The 23,521-nt window shown below is 30.4% G+C and overlaps 2 protein-coding genes across 7 annotated transcripts in view; one reads left to right on the top strand and one right to left on the bottom strand.

Annotated features, from left to right (window-relative positions):
• The window catches only part of LOC126851197 (uncharacterized), a 91,187-nt gene that overhangs the window by 57,079 nt on the left and 10,587 nt on the right, over nt 1-23,521 (bottom strand). The gene's annotated exons all lie outside the window — the stretch shown is intronic.
• LOC126849491 (uncharacterized) overlaps nt 1-23,521 on the top strand; it is a 143,650-nt gene that overhangs the window by 51,154 nt on the left and 68,975 nt on the right. For all 5 annotated transcript variants that reach the window (XM_050591398.1, XM_050591406.1, XM_050591413.1 and 2 more), the window contains 4 exons: nt 15,641-15,884; nt 16,130-16,250; nt 16,331-16,492; nt 22,342-22,500. In XM_050591398.1, coding sequence (XP_050447355.1) covers nt 15,641-15,884; nt 16,130-16,250; nt 16,331-16,492; nt 22,342-22,497 — 683 coding nt within the window. In that variant the 3' untranslated portion in view covers nt 22,498-22,500. The remainder of the gene's footprint in view (nt 1-15,640; nt 15,885-16,129; nt 16,251-16,330; nt 16,493-22,341; nt 22,501-23,521) is intronic.

Here is a 23,521-nt window from a genome sequence, read left to right on the forward strand (position 1 = left end):
CGGCTGTTTCTTTGGCTGCAGTAGTGCACGAAGCGGAATCATGACTCGAATTTTCTGTCTGGCAAATGATCTCGTATAAAAACTCACTTAAGAAACATTTAATTAACTTTATTATAAGAAAAGATAACACGAGAAACATTGATTAACATTTTAAAAGTACGGAGCTGTCAATAATGCGCTCGTATGACTTGAGAGCTTACTCAATTTTAATATGCCGTTGTTGACTATTTTTTCACATCGTCCTGGAGTCTTAACTTTTAGCGCAATGAGAGGTGTGATACATCCCTAGCAGCGATCTCGCGTCCTTTGCTACTTTATTCTTCCATCTCTCACGTAGTCTACTCCTTGGTCTAGTACCATACATTTTTGTATTCAGGGCTTTCTTTGGTATTCTTGTATCTGGCATACGTTGCACATGATTGGTCTAACGGAGTCACATGACATGAGTTGAAAGCCTAGGCGACCGATATAGCCGATATAATTCCTCATTATATTCTCCACAATCCTTCTTCCTGTATCGGTCCATAAATCCTCCGCAAGATCTTTTTCTCCAATGCGTCCAACATATGATCTCTGTGTAAATGCCCATGCTTTGCATACATACGTAATTGTACTACGTATTAGTAATTTATAGAGCATGACCTTGATGTTCTTATGTATCTCGCTAGATCTTAATACCGGTATAAGCGCGTAGGTATAGCGGTATGCTCTGTTGGTCGCATTGATTCTTGCTTGTACGTTCCGATTCTCGTCGTTGTCAGCAGTGAGCATGGACCTCAGATATTTAAAATCTAGAACTTTCTCGAAAGACCGATTTGCGAAAGGGATTTTTAGTCCAGGTCTTCTTGTTCTTTTAGTCGTAACTAGGACCTTGGTCTTATCTTCTTTTTTATTTGTAGACCGATTCTTTCCGTCGCCTTGTTCAACTCTACGTAGGTTTCTTGAAGTCCCTGCAGAAATCTCGCCATGCAGTTTATGTCGTCTGCGAAACTAGCTAGTTGTTTAGATTTATGCGTGAGGTTTCCATTTGGATCTATGCCCACCTGCTGCACGACCCATTCAAGAGCCAGATTAAAGAGCATAGGAGCCAATTCGTCGCTTTGCTTTAGCCTCTTCCATAGACGAAGGGGATCTCCAAGCTTCGTGTACGTCTCCTGTACGTTGATAGATTACGCAAATCGATTGATCCAAGGTTATTTTGGTCAGTCTTACCAGTTTAAGTGGTATCCCCAGCTCCAACATCACTGAGTACAAGCTTTCCCTGTCAATGCTGTACGCCTGTTTAAAATCTATGAACAGTTGGAAGACATCTATTCCGAATTCTCAGCATCTTCTCAGCGTTTGTCTCACCATGAAAAACTGGTCCAGGGTCAATCTACTCCTTCGAAACCTGCTTTGTATTCTCCCAGGATTTGTTCTGTGTATGGTTCCATATGGTTCTTGATGGTTGTGGAAAAAATTTTATAAGCTACATTTAGTAGTGTGATACCTCTATAGTTGCCACATTCGAATTTGTCATTTTTTTTTAAAAATTAGGCATATAACTTCTTCCTTTCAATCCTCTGGGAGGATTTCTTCGGTCCATATTTGTTGTATGATTTTGTGTATAGTTATTGTACTTGTGCCACCGTATTTCACCAGTTCCGTGGGGATGTTATCCTTTCAAAGTGCCTTCCAGTTCCTTAGCTTTCCCATTGTGGATTCCATTTCCCAAAAAGTAGGTGAGGTGTCTTCGTTGTGATGGTTATTGTAGAGCTTGGGATCTGATGTGTGTGCATCGTTATCTTGATATGTTCCTCCATTTAGGAATTGTTGGTCATATTCTTTCTATCTAGCGTACACTTCCTTTTTACCGACTATTATTGTTCCGTTAACGTTTCTACAGATATTGGTCGCTGGTTTGAGAATATTCCTAGTCATGTTTAATTCTTTGTAAGCATTTGCTGTTTCATGTCTTTGAAAACATTCTTGCATTCGCTGGATGCGGTCTTTTATGGATTTCCGTTTTTTTGTATCTACAAGCCTTTTTAGCTTCTGATCTTGCTATCTTGTATTCCAGCAGCCTCGTTAGTCTTTGTAGCCACTGCTCTCTAAGACTGTTCCGCTTCTCAATTTTCGCTCTACATTCATCGTCATACCTTATTTTTTATTGTTTCCTGGTATCCTAATTTCTCTTCCGTTGTCTGTTTTATTGCGTTTAATATTTCTTCCCAGTTGATGTTCACGGACTGCGCATCAAAGTGGATCTGAGCCAGTTTCTCATTTAGTTTAGTTTGATAGTCTGCGAGTGTCTCTTCATTTTTTAGGCTTTCTATTTTAAATTTTTTGCCTTTAGTGTAGGAGTTAGGCGATCCGTTTGCTAATCTGCAGCGATACTTTATTCCTACAAAAAAATGATCAGACTCGATACTAGGTTTCTTATACGACCTTACTTGCAGAATGCTTGAAATCCCACTTTTCTTTGTTGTACTATGTCTATTTGGTTAGAAGTTAAACCATCTGGGGATTTCCATGTTTGTTTATGGATGTCTTTTTTTGGGAAATATGTTGAGGAGACTATTAGGTTTTTGCTGGTCGCAAAATCTAGCACTCGGAGGCCATTATTGTTTAAAAACTCGTGGAGGGTCTCTTTACCTATAGCCGGTCGGTATATAGTTACTCTCCCAATTTTTGCATTAAAGTCGCCCAGTACAATTTTAATGTCGTTTGAGGGTACCTTGTTAAAGATTTGTTCTAGCTTATTGTAAAATTCGTTCTTCACAAAATCTTTTTTTTCTTTTGTCTCTGCATATACATTGATCAATGTTAGGTTAAAAAACTTTTTATCATGATTCTAAGTGAGCAAGTTCTGTCGCCTATTGACTGGAAATTCTTTACGCTGTTCAGAAGGTTTTTATGAATGGCAAAACCTATCTCCAAGAAATGTTTCTGACCACCACTGTTAAAGAAAGTGTAGTCTCCTATTCTTAAAGTACTATTACCTTTCCAGTGGGTTTCTTGCAATGCTAAGATCTGTATTTTACACCTGGATAGTACATCCGCGAGGCTTTTAGCTGCGGCAGTCTCATACAAGGATTTTACATTCTATGTTTCCAGTAGCAAGTCCATATTTCGCTCGCCGAGTTGACTGTCCAATCCGAGGCTCTTCAGGTTTCTTAACAATGGTTTTTGATGGGTTGTCAGCCAACCTCCAGAGAGTGGAGGGCCCTTTCCCCTCTCTTTTGTTCTCCCACCTTTCCCAAAGAGTAATTTCTCTGGCTCTGGTGAAGGTTAATAGCACTATCATCTGAAGACGAGATGGGGTGGAGTATGAGAGGTGGGAGGTTTCCTTTTTTGAAGATCCATTCGGTGCACTTCACTACTCGTTGTGGTGTCTGCGGAAATATAATACAGGGTTTTTCATTCGCATTTCCTTTTTACAATTTCTTCTTATTTTATTGTTCTAAGAGAGAAGGAGAGAGAGAGATGAAGAGAAACGAATACAGAGTACTTACATTTTTTTGGTGTGCGGCTATTATTTATATAGCGCTATTGTTTTGTATGTAGAATATCTAACTTTGTTATCATTCATACAGTGAGAGCGAGTAGACAATAAGGCAGTAGTTCGGTGTGTCATAAAATGTATGTCTTATCATCATATGTGTGTCTTATAGCCGATCGTACACATATCACGAATATTCACGAGTGCGATTATGCGCGATTTTGGCCGATGCCGAATGTAGATCTCCCAGATTACTCGTACTCCGTTACTCGTATACATACTACATATACAATTTTCCTTTGATTCCCGACAGTTTACCGATAACCAGCGGGAAAAGAGCGAGCACGAGCACGAGTAACGTGTAGTCCGTGTGCTCAGTCCCACATTACCCGCAAATGCTCTCATTCGCGAATATTCGCGACGTGTGTGGAACTGGCTTATTACACGCGATCGCAAAAGTTCTTAAAAGATGTCTACAATTTAATCTCTACAATTAATACTTAACGATTCATAAGCGAATGTTATTTATTCAAGCAGATATTAATTTTGTGTGATTTATTAATATACTATTATATTAACTAAAAAAAATCTTACAAAAGTAAAAAAAGTACGGCAAGTATATAAAAAAAAATCTTAACTTGTATATAAAAAATGAAAGACTGGAATATCAAATCATAAGGAAACAATTTCTCTTCACGCCTGCCGAAGCTTTGACAATCCATAAAAGGCAAGGACAAACCAACTTTTTCATAGGTTTGTCTTTGCCATTACATTTTGTTCTTTTTTATTTTTTAATGATGTTATTAATTTATTTCTTAATTTACTATTGATTTTTCCTAAAATTGTATCTTTGACTTTAGATTCATAAGCTATACTCTCTTTTAAATCAATTTTTAATTTATTAAAACTGTCAACCAAAGATTATCAGCATATAATTTATTACATCTTTTGAGATGTATTCTTCTGTCGTTTCTCTTTACTTAATTAAAGCAATTCCAACATTCCTCTTGCAAGATTGTTAAGAGCTTTAATAAACGTTTTATCATCCTTTTGCCTCATTATTTTCGTCAATTCGTAAAATTCAAATTTATTCCATAGAACATTTTCTGAAAAAATGCTTAACATGTATGATTTCGGAGATAAATATATTGAAGTATTCATAACCAGTGATAATTGATAAAGATCACCAACCACCTAACTTAACCAGGACAGAGTTTTTACCAACAAAACTTCTATCACAACCCATTATTTGTCTTAATCTTGTATCGATCCGACTGAACATCGTACTACCCACCATTGATTTTGTCTATAATTAATAATTTTAATTTTAATAAGTTCTTTTTAACAGTACTCGCCACGTCTGCTGACAATTTTAGCATTTGTCTTCCGTACTGTATTATTGAGAAAGTAAAAGCAGTGTGCAATGTCATGCCACCTATTAAAAATGCTACTTTTTTAGAGGGTGCGCATAATAATATTTTTATTGAATTATTCTTTTCACCAGGTGTATATATGCGTAAAAATAATTTAATATAATAGTAACTGATAAATCGCGTTGATAACTGTGCTTTTATCAACGCGATTCGCTGACGTACAGTTTAATTGGTAAATTACCAGTTTTAAAACAATGTGTATTGTGATTTCTCTCTGTTTGTCGTTCAATTTACGAGCATTTGAGAGAATTTCTTTCTATTTTTTTTAATTAAATAAATATTCTCTACATAACTCATTTCACAATCTTTTGTCTCTACATCATCTATTTCTTTTTTCCAAGACAAGAATAACAAAACCTTCTCTGAAATAATTATATCGATCATCTTGCAATTTGTAACGACGAAATCTAATTATTTTCCGTTTTCTAGTTCTATTATCTTCATCATATTCCTTATCGTTATCACTCATGTATGTAGTCCTTTTATCTTCACAATTAGCTGCGAAATCAGCAAGACAAACATTTGATATTTTTTGATAATTCCGATTCTCGTACTTCTCAATTATATTTTTATAGTAGATATCTGTTGATTCGTTACTAATTTTTTTTAAATATTTGTCATTTTTCAACATACGGACACGTTCTTTTTGCGGTATAGTGTTAATATAAACAAGCGCTCTACTGCACAATAAAAGTGGTAAGCCTAGTGATAAACGACTTTTTATGCAAACATCGTACTATGTTATAAAATGTTAGCGATCTTTTTAAACTTTTGCTAATCAAATTGCCATTTTCCAAATCTTTTGCTGTTTCTCTTAGTACTTTTCTTAGTACTAGTGATAGTCTTGCATCCACTTTCGTTATGTAATTAATCATGTATGAAGCACAACTGTGGATCTTGTATGGAACTGTATAGAAAAGGAATTGTATATCCATATTTGATTCAAGAAGAGTCAATATAATTGTATTATATGCATTAATTGCAACTTCGTTGTTTTGTCTTTTCAAGAATATCTTAGTATTTGATATCGTGTTTCTCTAATTATTTGAATATAATCCCTTTCCGTCATTTCTAATTGTTCCAATATGTCTTCAAAAGACATAATTTTTTTTTTAATTCTTGCATTAAATCTCTTATTTTTTTATATTGGTTTTATAATTTTTAGTTTTTTTATTTTCTTCTAATGGTTTGAGAATCATTGTTTCTTTCATAACAAATATTAGAATATTTGAATCGACATAAAAATTTATTTTTTCGACCTTTGTAACATGGTTTATGCTGCATATTTGCAGACATATCAATGGATTTTTATCATTATAAACAGATGAAATATGCTTATTTATCCACTGTATTAACTTTTTTTGGCATCTTCATTTTCTTTGTCATAAATCGGAGCTTTTTTGCAATATAAAATTGTGCGTATGAACTGTATCTCTTGCTTGAAATTTTCGTCTCTGAAAATAGTCAATCACATAATTTTCTTCAAATGCCATGTTCATTCTGTATGAACATAATCAGATTGAATCTTTCTTCAATATATCTTACACACATAACGGGATCTTCTCTTATTATTTCTATTTTTTTGCAATGTCCAAGTATATTGCCTCATTTATGCTGATGTTTTTGTTTTCTCGTATTTTGTATAAAATTTTTAATAAATCTGCGTTTTTGTGCTCACACGCGGAAAGCGTAATGAACAATGTTGGAATATCACATTGTCTGATCCTATTAAATAAATGTTTTTTCTTGCTTTCCTAATAGGGTGACGATCGCTTGTTTCAAAAATTTGTATCCATTGTCATGATGGATGGAACCTTTTAAAAATTTCGGATTTTTAATTCTTAACGCAGTTAAGTTATCATTTCTTTTCACCCTCCTTAAGCAAATATTTATGTTTGACATTACTGACTTTTCCAATTTCTGTTTAGCCATAATAAAATTCTTGTAAGTTGACATGATCTATCTCTGTGACTGCATTCAAATTCAATTCGTTGTGAATACGTCAATTTATTTTTCTTGTTTAAAATTTCTCCTCCAAAATTTTTGGAAAGCACAGTTCATCGATATTTTTCGTTAACTGCCAAGGATATTTATTTTGTCCTGGAGCTATGATTTTAATATTTTCAAATATTTCTATCGACAATAAGAACTTCATCAATTGATTTAAAATAACCTGATTCTTCTGAATCTGACTTATTGTCGTGTTTTTCTATATCACATATTTTTTATATTATTGCAACTATCGCATTTATCATTATTATTGACAATAAATTCCAATTCAGCACTAAAGCCATTCTTCTTGTGCTTGAAAATGTTGGAAAAGGCCTACGATCAGCTTTATCAAAAACACGAGCATACGAGTGACACAAAGCATTTAAATAAGACCGAAAAGTGGTTGAAGACTTGTCTCGTTTCGATCGATTTTCAACGTCTTCGACTGACGAAAACATCGACAAAATGAAGGAACTGGTAATGGAAAATCGTCATTCAAGCTTAAAAGAGATGGCTCAGGATCTGGACATGTCTCACAAATCCGTTCGCATCATTTTAGTTGATGCTTTGGGCATGAAACGCGTCGCGACACGGCTTGTTCCGAAGAATCTGAATTTTCTTCAAAAAGAATACCGCAAACAAGTTGCTGAAGACATGCTTGAACGAATCAATTCGGACCCCACATTCATAAAACGCATCATAACAAGAAATTTTGATGGCAACACAAAATTTGAGGCAAACTCTTTGTTTAATATTTTTATTCATTTTAAAAATCGCAGAGCATACTTGAGGTCGACTAACAAAACCAACAGCTATAAACAAACTAGTTGACAGACTCGCGCCAAAACTTTATGTGACAATTAGGTACATTGGTGCCAACTTACAGCAAAATTTTTTTTTTATACCTTTTATGTGAGCTTTTTAAATGAACAATTCCCGGTATTTATTTGACAGAATGTATAATATATGAAATCAGCAACTTAAATAGTCACTTAGGAAATTTTGACAATTAGAAAGAGAATTAATAGAAAGTCAGCTCGATAGCATCTCAAATGGGATTTTAAAATCGATTCGATTTAATCTAATGTTAACTTTAGAAATTCATTGACAAGCCAAAATCGGATTAATATACGCCCTTGTTTATAATGGAAAATCACACCTAGGATATTACAAAATACTTTTTTCTAAATTAAAAAATTTATATTTTAAAAAAATTTAACAAACACCGGTCATTGGTCCTCACCAAATTCAATACCAATCATCCTTTAATAATATTCTATCCATGTAAAAAAATTTAATTCGATATTTCAAAATTTGCGGAAGTTACAACGTATACAGACATTTTTTAAAAAATTCAAAATTTTATAAAAAATGAATCCTTTTACCGATTTTCACCAAATTCAATAACAACCATCCTTTAATTAATATTCTATCCATGTAAAAAAAAATTTAATCTGATATTTCAAAATTTGCGAAACTTACAACGTACACAGACATTTCTTAAAAAGTTTAAAATTTTATAAAAAATGAATCCTTTTACGATTCTCACTAAATTCAATACCAACCATCCTTTAATAATTATCTATCCATGTAAAAAAATTTAATCCCATATCTCAAAATTTGCGAAAATTACAACGTTTATGGACATTTCTTAAAAAAAATCAAAATTTTATAAAAAATAAATTCTTTCGCCAATTCTCATCAAATTCAATACCAACCATCCTTTAATAATTATCCATGTAAAAAAATTTAACTAGATATTTCAAAATTTGCGAAAATTACAATGTTCACGGACATTTTTTAAAAAATTAAAAATTTTATAAAAAATGAACTTTTTCACCAATTTTCACCAAATTCAATACCAATCATACTTTAATAATATTCTATGCATGTAAAAAAATTTAACTATATCATAAAAATTACGGCAGTTAGCGGTTGTGTAACAAATCGCGTTTATATATACATACATACATACATATAGACATTTTTTAAGAATATGATTTTTCGATGTTTTAGAACATTCTGAACACATTGGCATAAAAAACACGAAAAAGTTTTGTCACGAAAATATAGCTTCCTCTATGAGGAAGCAAAATTAAAGATTTTATTTATGTAAAATTTATTTATGTAATTTTTATTTTATATATTAAGCAAATAATAATACACGATTTTTACTATTTTGGACAGAAGTTCAAATAAGACAGAAATCGGATGTTTAATTGCTCGATTCTTTAAAAATCGGTTTAATATCTTACATTTCTTTGGAATAAAGTTTCGAAAAATACACCCCGATTTTATTGAAATTTAGTATTCTTACGTATTTTTTAACGTGCTGATGACGAAATATCACAGTGAAAATTGGTGACTATTTGATTTTCATGGTGAAAACCATGAAAAACCCATAAAAATTATAGTTTTTTACGTTTATCTCAGTAAATATGAAAAATCATGATAAATGTTTTAGACAAAAGTGTTATTTGAAAGGAAATTGATAGAATTAAGAGACTAAATGAAAGAATTCACTTTATTATAGAGTCCAAAGATAAAAAGAAATTATGAGAATTTCTTCATAAGAGAGATATATAAATCAACAATTTTTGTAGTTGATGACCGAGTTTCATTAGTTAGAAATCTGTATTTTTTTAAAATGAAAAAATGATAAAAATTTTTCAAAAATCAATAGAGTTAAAGTTAAAATTTCAAGCTTTATAAAATGCTTTCTTCATTTTTTGTCTACGATGATTTTTGGCGGAGTATCGACATTATTTCTAACGAATACAGTTTAGCTTCAAAATCGTGTAACTTATTAAAAAAAAAGAAAAATTTTTAAAAAAGCATTATGTAGGCAAAATCGAAATGTTGTAGTTTATGGAACATGAGATAAATTTTTTAAAAGAAAGTTTTTTATCGAGTTGCAAAGTTTTAAAAATACGTAATTTTAAAAAACAAAACAATGTATTCTTTTTAAAGTACAGAACAAGGAAGATAAAAAAATTTTTTAAAACTATCGGTAGCGCGTTAAAGTAGAAACTTCAAGCTTCAAAATGCTTCTTTAATTTTGTGTTCGATGATTTTTCGTCGAGTTTCAACGATTTGAAAATAGCTCAATTCTTAGGATATAAAAAGTGTTCCCTATTTTTTTTAGTAGTATATTTTAATGCAATCTGGGCACGTCAAATTTTTATACTTTGCTTCGGTATAAGTGTTTTATACGACTTAGAGTTTACGAAAAATTGTCTTTCAAATTATACATCTTGTAAGACATACTTTGCAAATTAGAGGAATTTTAAACACTCTCTCTCTCTCCCTCCTTCCTTCCCTCCCTCTCTCCATTCCTTCCTTGCTCCCTCTCTCTCTCCCTCCCTCCCTCCCTCCCTCCCTCCCTCTCTCTCTCTCTCTCTCTCTCTCTCTCTCCCTCTCCTCCCCCCCTCTCTCTCTCTCTCATTATCATATATAAAAGAGTGTACACAAAAGAATAATCAAACATAAATAGTATGAATGCCTCTTGATGAACAAAATCGCTTTGCGTGTGTGCGTGCGAATATACGTACGTGAGTTTGAAACTTATCCGGGAAAAAAGTCTCACATTTGCTATATACGAATATCATTTCTCAGGATTGACAGCACCAATCTTATTCAAACTGGTCGCAATCGAAAGCTTGCATTCACATTATATGATAAAAGTACAGTTAGATTTTTTATTATGACTCTAGTTCCTGAAATATTTTAATCGAAAGTATTATAGACATAAAACTCCGGATAAGCTACTTGGTAGCGCCGCGATCCTTGTACATAGGCGAAACTCTTGACAAGCCAGACAGATATCTTTTGTAATTGGCGTTTTTTTTTATGAACTTGGCGTCGCGACGCTACCGCGTCGCTTGATCCTTAATGTTTGTCATACATATTATTAAACATTGATATCGTGTGATGGAGAGTTGTTATTAGAGTGGGAAGGATAGGACGTATCTTAAATCTTTTTTCTATTATTAGTGGTATTTGATACTTTCTGTGAATAGTGCTACTGATGCTTTTTTGCGTTTTTTGGGGACTTTATTCACTGATGAAAAAGTTACGCCTGGTTTCTGAAATAGATGACATTCAGGATAAGATGAGAGATTAAATGTTTCCTTTGATTTAAGGATTCAGAAGTTAATGTAACATTATATTAATGTCCATTATAACGTCATCGTCTTTCGATAGAGAAGAAAGAGGGGAACTTATTATCATTTTGTCAAGTATATCAATGGCTTTTTTAGCTCCTTCACAATATTTGGAAAGATTAATTTTAGAGGAAGAAAAGTTATTTTTGCAGTATTTGCAAGAATTCAATGGAATATCAATGTAATTTTTATATATTTATACCTATGCTGAACATAGATCCAAAAAACAGTTTGAAACGTATATTTTTAATGCATGTTTATTACTAACAATTATTTTTCCACGGTCTAGGGAAAACACATTGCCGCCGATTTTGTGGAACACACTAAAGATATTATGGCAGGTAAAAGAAACTATAATACAAAATGGAGAAAATAAATGGCAAATAAGAGCCATGGCGCGGTTATTGATGCGTAAACTTTTAATTGTTAAATTTTAATTATAAATACATTAAAAGAGTAATGTGTTTTAAACTGTTTTTTGTTTCATTTGCGTAGCATAGATTAAAATATGTAAAGATTATATCGGTATTTTAAAATTTGATATACACAGAGCTAGATACGAAGAATAGATTTAGTTTTGGATAGTGTTTTGGAAAAAAACACTTGATGGTGTTTTATAGAGAAGAAATATAATATTCCTCAAGATGAATTCTTGATAACAGTTTGGTTCGTACTTAATTCAACGTTTTTATTATATTTTTAAAAAATGTAGCAACAAAAGTTTGGGGCTGCCATGGATTCTCCCTTGTCCCCTATCATTGCAGATATCACTTTGCAGAATTTAGAAAATAGAGTCATTAGATACATTCCTTTCAGTTTGTCTTTTTATTATAGGTATGTACATATATTATAGGGTACACGTACATGTATTATAGAGATGACATATTTTGACGATTGTACATGTATTATAGAGATGACATATTTTGATTGCTTTGTCCGTGTTTATTGAGGTCTTAACTATCTTCAATTTGTTTCATCCGAGACTACTATAATATATTTATTATAGAAGGGAGTGGATAACAAAAGTAAATTTCTAGACATCATGGTAATTGTAAATAATAATATATTAGAATTCGATTGATATCATAAATTTATCTTTTCTGTGATTTAATTGAATAAATTTTAAATTCATCCATCATGCCAGAAGAAAAGAACAATCATTAGCTTAGTGGACCAGGCCTTTTTATTGTTATACCCGAGATTTCCCCGAAGAAACTTAGAATTGATAATCGACGTTCTCCTAGACAATAGTTATTCCCTGGCTTACATTTTTATTTCATGAATGTCTAAAATTCTTATTTGCAAAAAATCAACTGAGAGCTGTGACGTAAAGAAAATGATCAATCGGAGAAACCGCATTCATTCTTTACAATATCTTAAATTTCAACTTTTTCTGAAAAGTCTAAATAAGTCTTCCGACCTTGAAAAGAGATTATCATATGCCAGTCTTGATAAACTTCATGGTTTTGTCAATGTGGAAAACTACTCAATCCTAAAGGACGCAACAACTTAGTGTATAAAATTTCATGCAAAGATTGCGATGCATCTTCTGTCGGACAAACTTGTAGATAGATAAGAAATTCCGAATACCGATTCATATATGTAGAAACACATCATAGTCATCGGTCATCACAGACTAGAAGTCAACTCATGAATTGATTGGGATGTAATTGTAATTTTAGATAATGAAACTTTGCTCAGCAAAAGGCTGGTCTTTAAAATATTGTTTATCAAGCGGCAAAAGTATAGTCTGAACCTGCAGGCGAAAAGTTTGCATCATGCATTCGCGATAATAGTAAAAAATTTAATAAAAATTTAAAAATTGATTTATTTGGAAATTTAAATTTGAGTTTAAAGTTCGAATTGGATTTAAAGATTAATTAAACATGTTGCATTAGTCTTTGTCTCACGGTTTTTTTTTTATCTTTACTTATGACCATCTTTATGACCATTGTTTTTATGATTGTATCGATCGGTCAGCACTGGTTATTATTACATCATCTCATCATTATATTGTAAATCATGGTAAATATGCATATTAGCGCCGGCCTCGCCGATTTCAATGATCTTGACATATGTTGTCAAGGACATAACTCTAAGTTACAAAAAATTTTAGCCGTCGCTCGTTGTTGATTACAAAGTTATTAACAATTTAGGTTCATGATTTTTCACGCGAAGCGAGGTACGATTTTAAATGGATTTGCAACTTTGTGTGCAAAACGAGGTTCAGTTTAAATTAGAAATAAGTTTGGGTTATTTTTTCTGGAAATGGAGCCCCTCCGTAGGTGGGGGCGGAACTCACTGTGTCCACGCATATTTATTTGCTTTTTAAAGCAAAATGAAATTCCACATGGGTTGTATATGAGTTGAACCTCGCTTTGCGTGAAAGTTGTAAACCCATGTGGAACCTTATTTCACAATAAAAAGTATATGCGTGGAGACAGTGTGTTCCGCCCCCTTTATGGGGGGAGCTCCACTATCATAGAATTAGACACATAGGTTTGCGTTGAACTTTGCTTTGAATGGAAGTGGAAAAACCCAAAGAGTTTTGTCTCTGAAAATGTAAACAAACACTTTTTTCACGTCTGCTCTACACAAATACAACGTAAACAAATTTTATTTTTCCTTATTTTCTAACAGAAAATGATTGATGAATTAAAACTGTGAAACTTTAAAATCGCATATCTCGAAAACTATAAGAGATCGCCGATTAAGTTATAAGGAAAAGTTACTCAGGATCATATCCTTGACAATATATGTCAAGGTAATTCAAATCGGTGATGTCGGCGGTAATATGCATATTTACCGAGTCTTCCTTTCTGATTATCGATTTTTGAAATTTGCTGCAACAACAAATATTATATATGTCAAGTTTTAAAATATTAATATAATCTTTATATATTTATATCTATGCTGAAGATGAACCAAAAAACTTCTTGAAACTTACAATTTTATTACATATTTATTATTAAAATTTAACAATAAGAAATTTGTGCAAGTAACCACGCCATGGCTCTTATTTGCTAGTTTTTCCACTTTATATTTATGTTTATTTTCAAAGTCTATCACTGTTATTGTAGAAAATATAACTTTGTAGAAAAGCTCTGAAAAGATTAATTTTTTATAATATAAATAATACTCAGTAAACTCAGAAGAAATTAAACCAATACACAGCGCATTATATTGGATGATGTAATCGGCACGACACATTCGAAGCTACGTGAATCTATCTAAATAGAAGCAAACAAATCATTTCCTTTATTAAAACTGAAAAATCGCTTTTAATTTTGATAGAATTTTTTGATTTTCACTCAGTATTTTCTATTCTATTTATATATAATATTATTAAATACTACTTAATACAGAATTGTTCTGATTGCGCATATTATTGATCGAACACGATAATATTTTTTTATCGGATATAGTCTCCATCAGGCACAGTTTCGATCGGACACAGTTTCGACTGGATATGGAATCATCCCATATGCGCACATTACAGATTGATTACGACAATATTTCCTGATGGAACACAGGCCGATGATTGCACTCAAACTTATGTGTCTAGTTTTCTGATAGTGGAGCTCCCCCTGCAGGCAGGGGCGGAACACACTGCCTCCACGCAACACTTTAATGCGAAGTGAGGTTTTAACATAGATTTTACAACTTTCCACGCGAAGCGAGGTTTTACATGGGTTTACAACTTTTCACACGAGATTTAACTCAAATCTATGTATTGATAAGTGTTGTCTTATATGAACTTTTTTTTATTTCCCGAAATTGGGTTTACGCGCAATTTATTTCTCACATCGAAAACAATTGGGCCTGTGTCAGATCGAGTTTGTGTCCAATCGGATCTGTGTCCGATCGGGTCTGTGTCCGATTGAAAAATATTGTCGTGTTCGATCTGTAATGTGTGCAATCGGGACTCACTCTCTAATTAGACACAATTTTACGTAAGTTTGTAATTTTTCGTGCGAAGCGAGATTTATATTAACAGGTGCATTCAGTGTGACGATTTATAATTATACATTTCAATATGAATTTGTATTTTTTCGTGCAAAGCGAGATGTAACCCATAGTGATAGGTGCTTTTAGTGTGAGAGGTCTATTAATAATTATGCATTCCAATATGAGTTTGTAATTTATCATGTGAAGCGAGGTGTAACATAGATATTTTCAATGTGATGAGGTCTATAATTATATTCAATTTCATGTAGATTTTTACTTTCCTATGCCAAGCGTGGTCTACTTTACAACCCTTACTGTTTTTAATGTGACTTAGTCTATAATTGTACAATTATACATTGATTTATAACTTTCCACATTAAAAATTCACTTTACATTTTTTGATAGAAGTCGTCTTTGATCCAGACTATGTCTGATCGAGAATGTATTCGATTGGGATTGTGTCGGAAAATATCCCCGTGTTTGATTGATAATGTGTGCAATCGGGATTCATCCTTTAATACTATCAATTTAATTCTATTCACCCTTTAATTCTAATCTTTTAATTCTAATCTTTTTAATATCTTGTATAAAAAATATTGTTTATATATTTTTCCACTATGTAGTAACCGGTGCTAGTTTTATTGTTATCAATGGTGCTCTGAAATCATCAATGGGACTTTCTGCCAAGTCCAGTATTGTAGAGGATGGACTAATGGTAGAAATAATGCCAGAAAAAATGGAAGCTTTGAAAGCTGCTCTTAAAAATATGCAAGATTTTTCAATCGGTTGCGGACGTCAGGGAGCACTGGAACCGGACGAGACTGTATATATAAAATGGGTCGATAACGATGTGCTGTTTAACTTGGGGTAAATTATTTTGATAAATCTTATTTATTCATTATCATATTATACAAAATAATTGCGTACGAACTTTATGGTCAATTTTTTTTCTTCAATTAAAGTGATTTTTCTAAATAATAAATGCTGTCTATATGTGTATTGAGTTTGTGTGTATGCACGTATGGATGTATATTTATGTATCTTTTATATTTCCTTATATTGTGAACTTTTTGTCTCATTAATTAATGAAATATAATGATTTTTTTTACTAGGGTCAAAAGTCCCATTGATGGACAATTAATGGACGGTATACCATCTATTAGAGTACATAATGGCACCGATTATAAAGGTGCAACCCGATTTATACGCTGGACAGAAGTATTTATTATAAAAGTATGTATTAATAACATAAAAAATATTATTATATAGCTATATAAAGCAGATAATTAGTGTAAAATAATATTATTTTTAAGTCAGATGATCATTCGAGTGGTGTGAATGATCCTGTGGATATAAATAAACTATCTGGAAATATAGCAAAAGCAACATGTGCGGCATTGGTTAAATTGTTGGATCTTCTAGCGACAGCAGGTTTAACGAAACTTGGAGTGCGAGCAACTATTCATTCAGACAACGTAAATATATTTCTTGTTTCTTATAGCTTATAATTTATCATAAAAATTTTTTTATACATACATCCTCTATTTTAATGAAAACAGTTATATATTTCTTAAACTTGTATCATCAAACAAAAACTATTTTAGATAAAATTTATAAAATTTTGAGGAAAAAAAAATTGATGATTTTAAATTTTCAGTCATTTTTCAAAGTCATATGAAGCTTAATCTACTTTCTTTTTTAAATGTAATTATACTAATTTTTTTTATATATAGATCGATTCTTTGCAATGTTTAACGTAAAATTATTGTAAAAGTAAGATAGTCAAAAATTAGTTTTTGTGATATTTTTTACTTTGATTTGATTTGATATAATATTGATATACTTTGATTTGATATAATATTTTATAAATTATAAATTTATAAATTTATATAGATTCATATTACATATATGAAATATATCTTACATATAAAATATTTATTTTTTAATGTTAGTTACATATTTTTATACAAAATATAATGAGGGAAAATGATTAATGTAAAGAAGACATATAGTTATTTTTAAGAAAAAATATGTGCTTATTGTAAACTTTAAATATTTTTTTAAAAACAGTTATGTATTTGCTTTACATTAATTAACTTCTCTTATTATTTTATGTATAAAAGTATTGAGATAAGATCATCGAAAAATGAATATTTTAGAAATATTTTATTTTATATGCAAAATTATGTCACATTAAAATATAAAATATGTTGTAAACTATTCAATTTTTAGTCATCCTACTCTTATAAAATTTTATGCCGAATATTGTGAGAAATTGATTTATATAAAAAAAGTTAGAGTGGTTCTACTTAAAACAATTACATTAATGCATGATTTTGAAAAATGATCTTAGTTAAAATTTAAAATTAAATTAAATTTTATTTTCTTCTCAAAATCTTATAAATTATATTTAAAATATTTTTCTTATATGACATCAAGTTTAAAAAAATATAGCTATTTTATAAAATAAATCATCCTGTACATATGGACGTACTCAAGTGTATGTAAGGTATTTAAAAAAATTATCAGATGTTCTTTTCATAACAGATTTTCGCAATTTTTCTTCAGCGAAAATATCGAAGCACCAATAATTTTTAAGTAATTGAGAATGAAGGGCTCTTTGTAAACTAAACTTTATGAAGTATAAAGATTAATTCAATTATATTCTTCAATTAATTTTAGATGAAATTTGCTATAATAGAATTTTAATTAAAGCATTATATATGTGTATATATATATATATATATATATATATATATATATATATATATATATAATTATATATATCCTGTATATATATATATATATATGCATATATATATATATATATATATATATATATGGATATATATATATATATATATATATATATATATATATATATCCATCGAAAATGGCTATCATCTTTCTTTTTTAAACTAAAAGAGATAGATCTTAACAAGTATATGTCAAATTAAATAATTCAAACTGAATCTCTATTGTGAGCATAGTAGTTGCTTATAAATATGTTGTCTGTGTTAACGAAGGATGAATAATTTTTTTATAACAATATAGATATTTTGACACAATAAAAGTTTTAACGCTATCTGAGACGAATACAATGATAAATAATTTAATGTAACTATTTTACATATTATACGAGTTTTATCGACTTCTGACTCATACGTTAGAGATTGACATATATCATGTTATCATGTTGTCATTTGATCATAATATTCATTTAGAAGTTGATTATATTATTGCAAATGAAAAAGTAGACGACGCCCGCGATATTTTCAGCCCATAAAATTAATATGTAACATATTTACATTAAATCATATATCATTGTGTTTGTTTCAAACATTGCTACAATTTTTATTGTGTTGAAATAGTCACATTGTTCTAAAAAATTATGCATTCATTAACAGAAATAATTTTCGCAAATAACTAATTAGTCAAAATTTAGTTTGAACTATTTAATTTGATATATTTTTGTTACGATCTATCTCTTTTAGTTTAAAAAATAAGAAGGGGTGGTCATTTTTGGTGGGACACCCTATTATATATATATATATATATATATATATATATATATATATATATATATATGTATTTACATGTATATATATAGTTGTGTGTGGCAAAAATTGGAAAAAATAATGATTTTCTCTTCAATATTTCTGCTGGAAAATTGTCTTTAAATTGGCCATAAAATCTGTTATAGAACATCTGAGTGTTTTAAGACATTCTACATATGTGATATATATCATATATATATATATATATATATATATATATATATATATATATATACATCGTATACGTGCCTGGGTGCGTGTACAGGATATTAATTATTGTAATAAAGTATATAACGATATTTCTCGATAAAAATTAATTTGAAAAATTGTGAATTAGTTTTTCCTATATTATGCTTAACAAAAGAAGATTTATTAATAAATTTCATTCAATAAGTTTCTAAGCGCTGTTCTTTAGATGAAAATACGTTCTGTATATCAGATTTAATCTTAGTCAGCTAACTCTAACAGATAAATTCTAAGGTCTAAGTTCTAACAGATTTTACCAAATATCTACTATTATTGTCAAATTATTGTCAAAAAAGTTACAAATTGGATACAAGAGTTGTTATTACCGATTAAATTGGCAGAAACCGAGCAAAGATTGCTGATGTGACTGACATCAGATTGTCGGCAGAAACTGAGCAAAATCTAGCATGTGCAATTTGACGGCAGATTAATAAGAAAAACCGAACAAAATTAATCTGCAGCTTACAAAATATTACAAAATTAACTATTTTATTATTATTTGAAATAGTATAATTTAGTCACTTACTGCTATGCGGCGGATTATTCACTATCTTTACCCGTATTAAAGTTTTTGTCATGAGTGTATAAGTATATAAAGCCTGGAAAATGCAGCTAATAATATTGTAATTGATATTTCAGGAAGTTTTACGCGGTAGAACACATTTGCTTTTAAAAACACTTAATAAATACTTTAATAAAGTGATCAAGAATGATTAACAAACCAAAAAGGAGTTTTGATACAATGTTCGCCTATTTTACTGTCTACGCAACTGATCTCACGAATCTCAATCAAACGTGCTTTCTCACTAAAGTGTTGTTCGGCAGTGTGCTCGTTTTTTCGGCGCTAGCACATATTTAATCGTTCGCACACATGCGTTCATAACTTTTAGAACATTCGCTCGTGGCGCGTATATTTAATTTAGAAATTACTATCTATTCCAACAGTAATATATTTCTATCAGTTCAATTTTTGATATGATTTCTATACAGGGAAATTTAGATATTGAACTTAGATATTGATTTTTGAAAAATTGGACAGCTAATTTTTAAATATATATATATATATATATATATATATATATATATATTGTTATATATTAATACTGTAATTGGTTTTTGCTGTCAAAAGAATGTCAAAAAATGAGTTTCCATGGATGTAACATATTTCGGATTTCATGAGTCCTTACTTAGGATGTCTAATTGATCATTTTGTGACCAAAATTTACCATTATTTTGCCACTTGGAATTCAGACTTTAAATTCATTTAAATGTATTATTTTATATGAATGGCAAAAAACTGCAGATTTTGTTCAGTTTTCACTGTCAATATGACGTCAGAATTGCGCGCGCATAAATTGTGCTTGGTTTCTGCTGCTAATTTAACATCAAATCATGTCAGTATTATCAGCAAGTTTTGTTCGATTTTTTTTGCCAATTTGCTGTCGGGTTTTTTTAGCAGACTTTGCCAGCGAAATACAAACTTAACATGGATATAAATAGCATGTTATCAATTTTTGATGCCAATTCGGCGACAATTTGCTTGTCGTACTATACCACTAAGCATACTAACCACACACTACGAGTCGCGTGACTCATTGATATATATTTTAACGAAAAGTGCTTATTAAGTTAATCTTATTTGATAATTTTCTCTTTGTTATGACAGGAAAAAATAGTTCATATATATATACAGGGTGTCCGATAATTCGCGGATTACCCTTTAAGGGAAGGTAGAGGGTGTTATTCTGAATAGAAAAGTCCTGTACCATTTTGTGATTTTCTCAATATTTAAGAAAATATTAATTTTAAAAGATCAGTCAACGAAGTGCCGCGAAAAGCTTGTGGCACGAAAATGCCTCCCACTGTCAATTGATACTCGATCCGTGGCGAAGCAATGGGAGGAGCAGTTTGCGAGCATGCTTCGCTATGGCAACCAAAAGAAATACACACATAATGCGCGCTCCGTTTTATGTATGTGATCTTTTCATTATGTGTGTATTTTTTTCGGTTGCCATAACGAAGCATGCTCGCAAACTGCTCCTCCCATTGCTTCGCCGCGGATCGAGTATCAATTGACAGTGGGAGGCATTTTCGCGCCACGAGCTTTTCGCGGCACTTCGTTGGCTGATCTTTTAAAATTAATATTTTCTTAAATATTGAGAAAATCACAAAATGGTACAGGACTTTTCTATTCAGAATAACACCTTCTACCTTCCCTTAAAGGGTAATCCGCGAATTATCGGACACCCTGTATATATTGAAAATTGAAGAAAATAAGATTGCAACATGAAATTTTGTGAAAAATTAAATAATAAAAAGTATGTATATTTTTATTGCAAAAATATAATTTTTTTAAATATAAAAGTCAAATTTTTGAGCCATTATTAACATATAGTTACAAAAATTTTTCAACTAACGCTCATGATGGGTCAAATTTTAAATTCTTATATATAAAAAGTTATTTAATTATTAATTTTCTTGAAATAAAAAATGGCTAATGTGCTTCCTTTACTATATTTTTTACGAATTTTCATGCTGTTATCTGTTATCGGTAAATCTTCAATATAGAGGCGATCTCATGAAATTCTTTGAAACTCACATATTTATTTTGTTTGAGGCGTAGAAAACGAATTCGTTGAAAAAAATATCGCTATCGTTTCCCTGTTTTTTATATTGACATATTGATAAAATAAAACGATATGAAAATCCCTTTTTTTATTCATGTATTTGAATGCTTATTTTAAACAGTAATTATACAGAAATAGGACAATCTCATGTACGATCTTGACCTTGATATATATGTCATCGTTCTGAGTGATCTAGATTTTGAAAAAAAATGGCGGTCACGATCCGTTCAAAGTTATGAAACATTAATATAAACACAAAAAGAAGTATAAACTTTAATTTTAAATCAGAAATAGATTTGGGTTAGGTTATATCTTCTGGAAGTGGAGCCCCTCCGTAGGTGAGGAGGGAAGAGATGGAACACTCTGTCCATGCACTTTACAAAGCGAGATTTATCCCACATTATATGGAGTTCCACTTCCGAAAAATATATAATCTAATTTAAACCTATTTCTGACTTAACACTAAAATTTGTTACTGCCACTTTTTTCAAGAGGTTTTAGGATCATTTAGGACGAAAATACAGTAAATAATATCAATAATAACATATAACAAGAAAGATCATTTCCTTATATATACCTATCAAACAATGTACTCAGCGTCAATATTGCACGCATAAAATTATTATGTTTAATGAAGAATATATAAAAAATGGAACGAGAGCGACAATTTTTTTCAACGGATTCGTTTCTATGTCTCAAAATACATAAAATATGTGTTTCAAAAAATTTCGTGAGGCCGTCGCTATATTGAAGATTTATCCTGTTTTATCATCCTCGAACTTTAGGGCACGCACACATCATACAAAGCACACATACAGTATAATAATGGAGTTATGATTAATTATTATAAGTTATTAAATGTGCTATGAAACATGATTTTCATTGTATATATAGGTGGGATATGAAGCTGGAAGCGAGGGTATAAAATTGCCGCCTATCTATATGAAGAGCTTAGATAATGAATTAATTCAAGTTTTACATAAAGCTGCACAAAATAGTCAGGATGCGCATACAGTACTTGAATTGATATTCTATGTACTTGAAGATTGAGAAGTATGTATTCCATATTTTTTAATTGGTGATGTTTTAGGATAACATTGAATAATTTTTATTCAGCGGGAAAGATGTGCAATTACTGAACATTATGATATAGCGATTATCTGATATATATGTTATTTCTTATTGTGTATATACACTTCGTTTTATAATTTAAAATTATTAAAAAATTTTTTTTTTATCTAATTTCTCTATTTTTCTAATTTCAATTTATCAAATGTAAGCAGAAATTTTTAATTTTATCGCGGAATTTAACGATAATTATGATTTGTATGATATTCAACAATATAATTACACAATTTTTATATGAATAATACCCTTTATAAATATAGATAAAAAGAAATAGAAGAGAGTAATAACACACATATAACATATGACAAGAAAAAATTCAATTTTGAAACCCTACCTTATCTTCCTTACTTATAGAAAAACAGTAATATTCTGTAAATTTATATATAGGAATAAATATAATAAAGTAATACAAACTTAATTTATATAGAAACAAAATAAAAGGAATTTGTATATTAATAGTTATGACACAAAAAGAACAACGCGCAATATTTTCTCTAATATAAATTAAATATATAAATATAAATTAAAAAGAAAAAAATAAAATGGCAAGAACTCATTGGCACAAAATAATATTGTATAAAATCATATTGCATTAAATTGAAGTTTTATTAATCACAGAAATATAATTTTCTCATTTAATTGAAGATGTTCAATTTCATGTAAAGAGTACGGATTATTCCGAAATAATATTATATATTATACAAGTAAATGTTGTATTTTTGAAATATTTAATAATAAAAATATTTGTAAGTTTTTGTTGCAAGCAGATTAATTCTTAAGATATAAAAGTTTGAAGCTGGCCATAGATTAAGTTATATTTAACTGCACGTGCGCTACATTAATGATTTATGAATGGACGACTATCTAAACGAATTTGTGATTGACTAGTTTTCAATTTTTGTATCTCAAATAAGATATCGCTTGAAATTAAAAAATCACAAATATT

This window comes from Cataglyphis hispanica, chromosome 1 (genome assembly GCF_021464435.1).
Source record: "Cataglyphis hispanica isolate Lineage 1 chromosome 1, ULB_Chis1_1.0, whole genome shotgun sequence".
Classification (NCBI taxonomy): Eukaryota; Metazoa; Arthropoda; class Insecta; order Hymenoptera; family Formicidae; genus Cataglyphis; species Cataglyphis hispanica.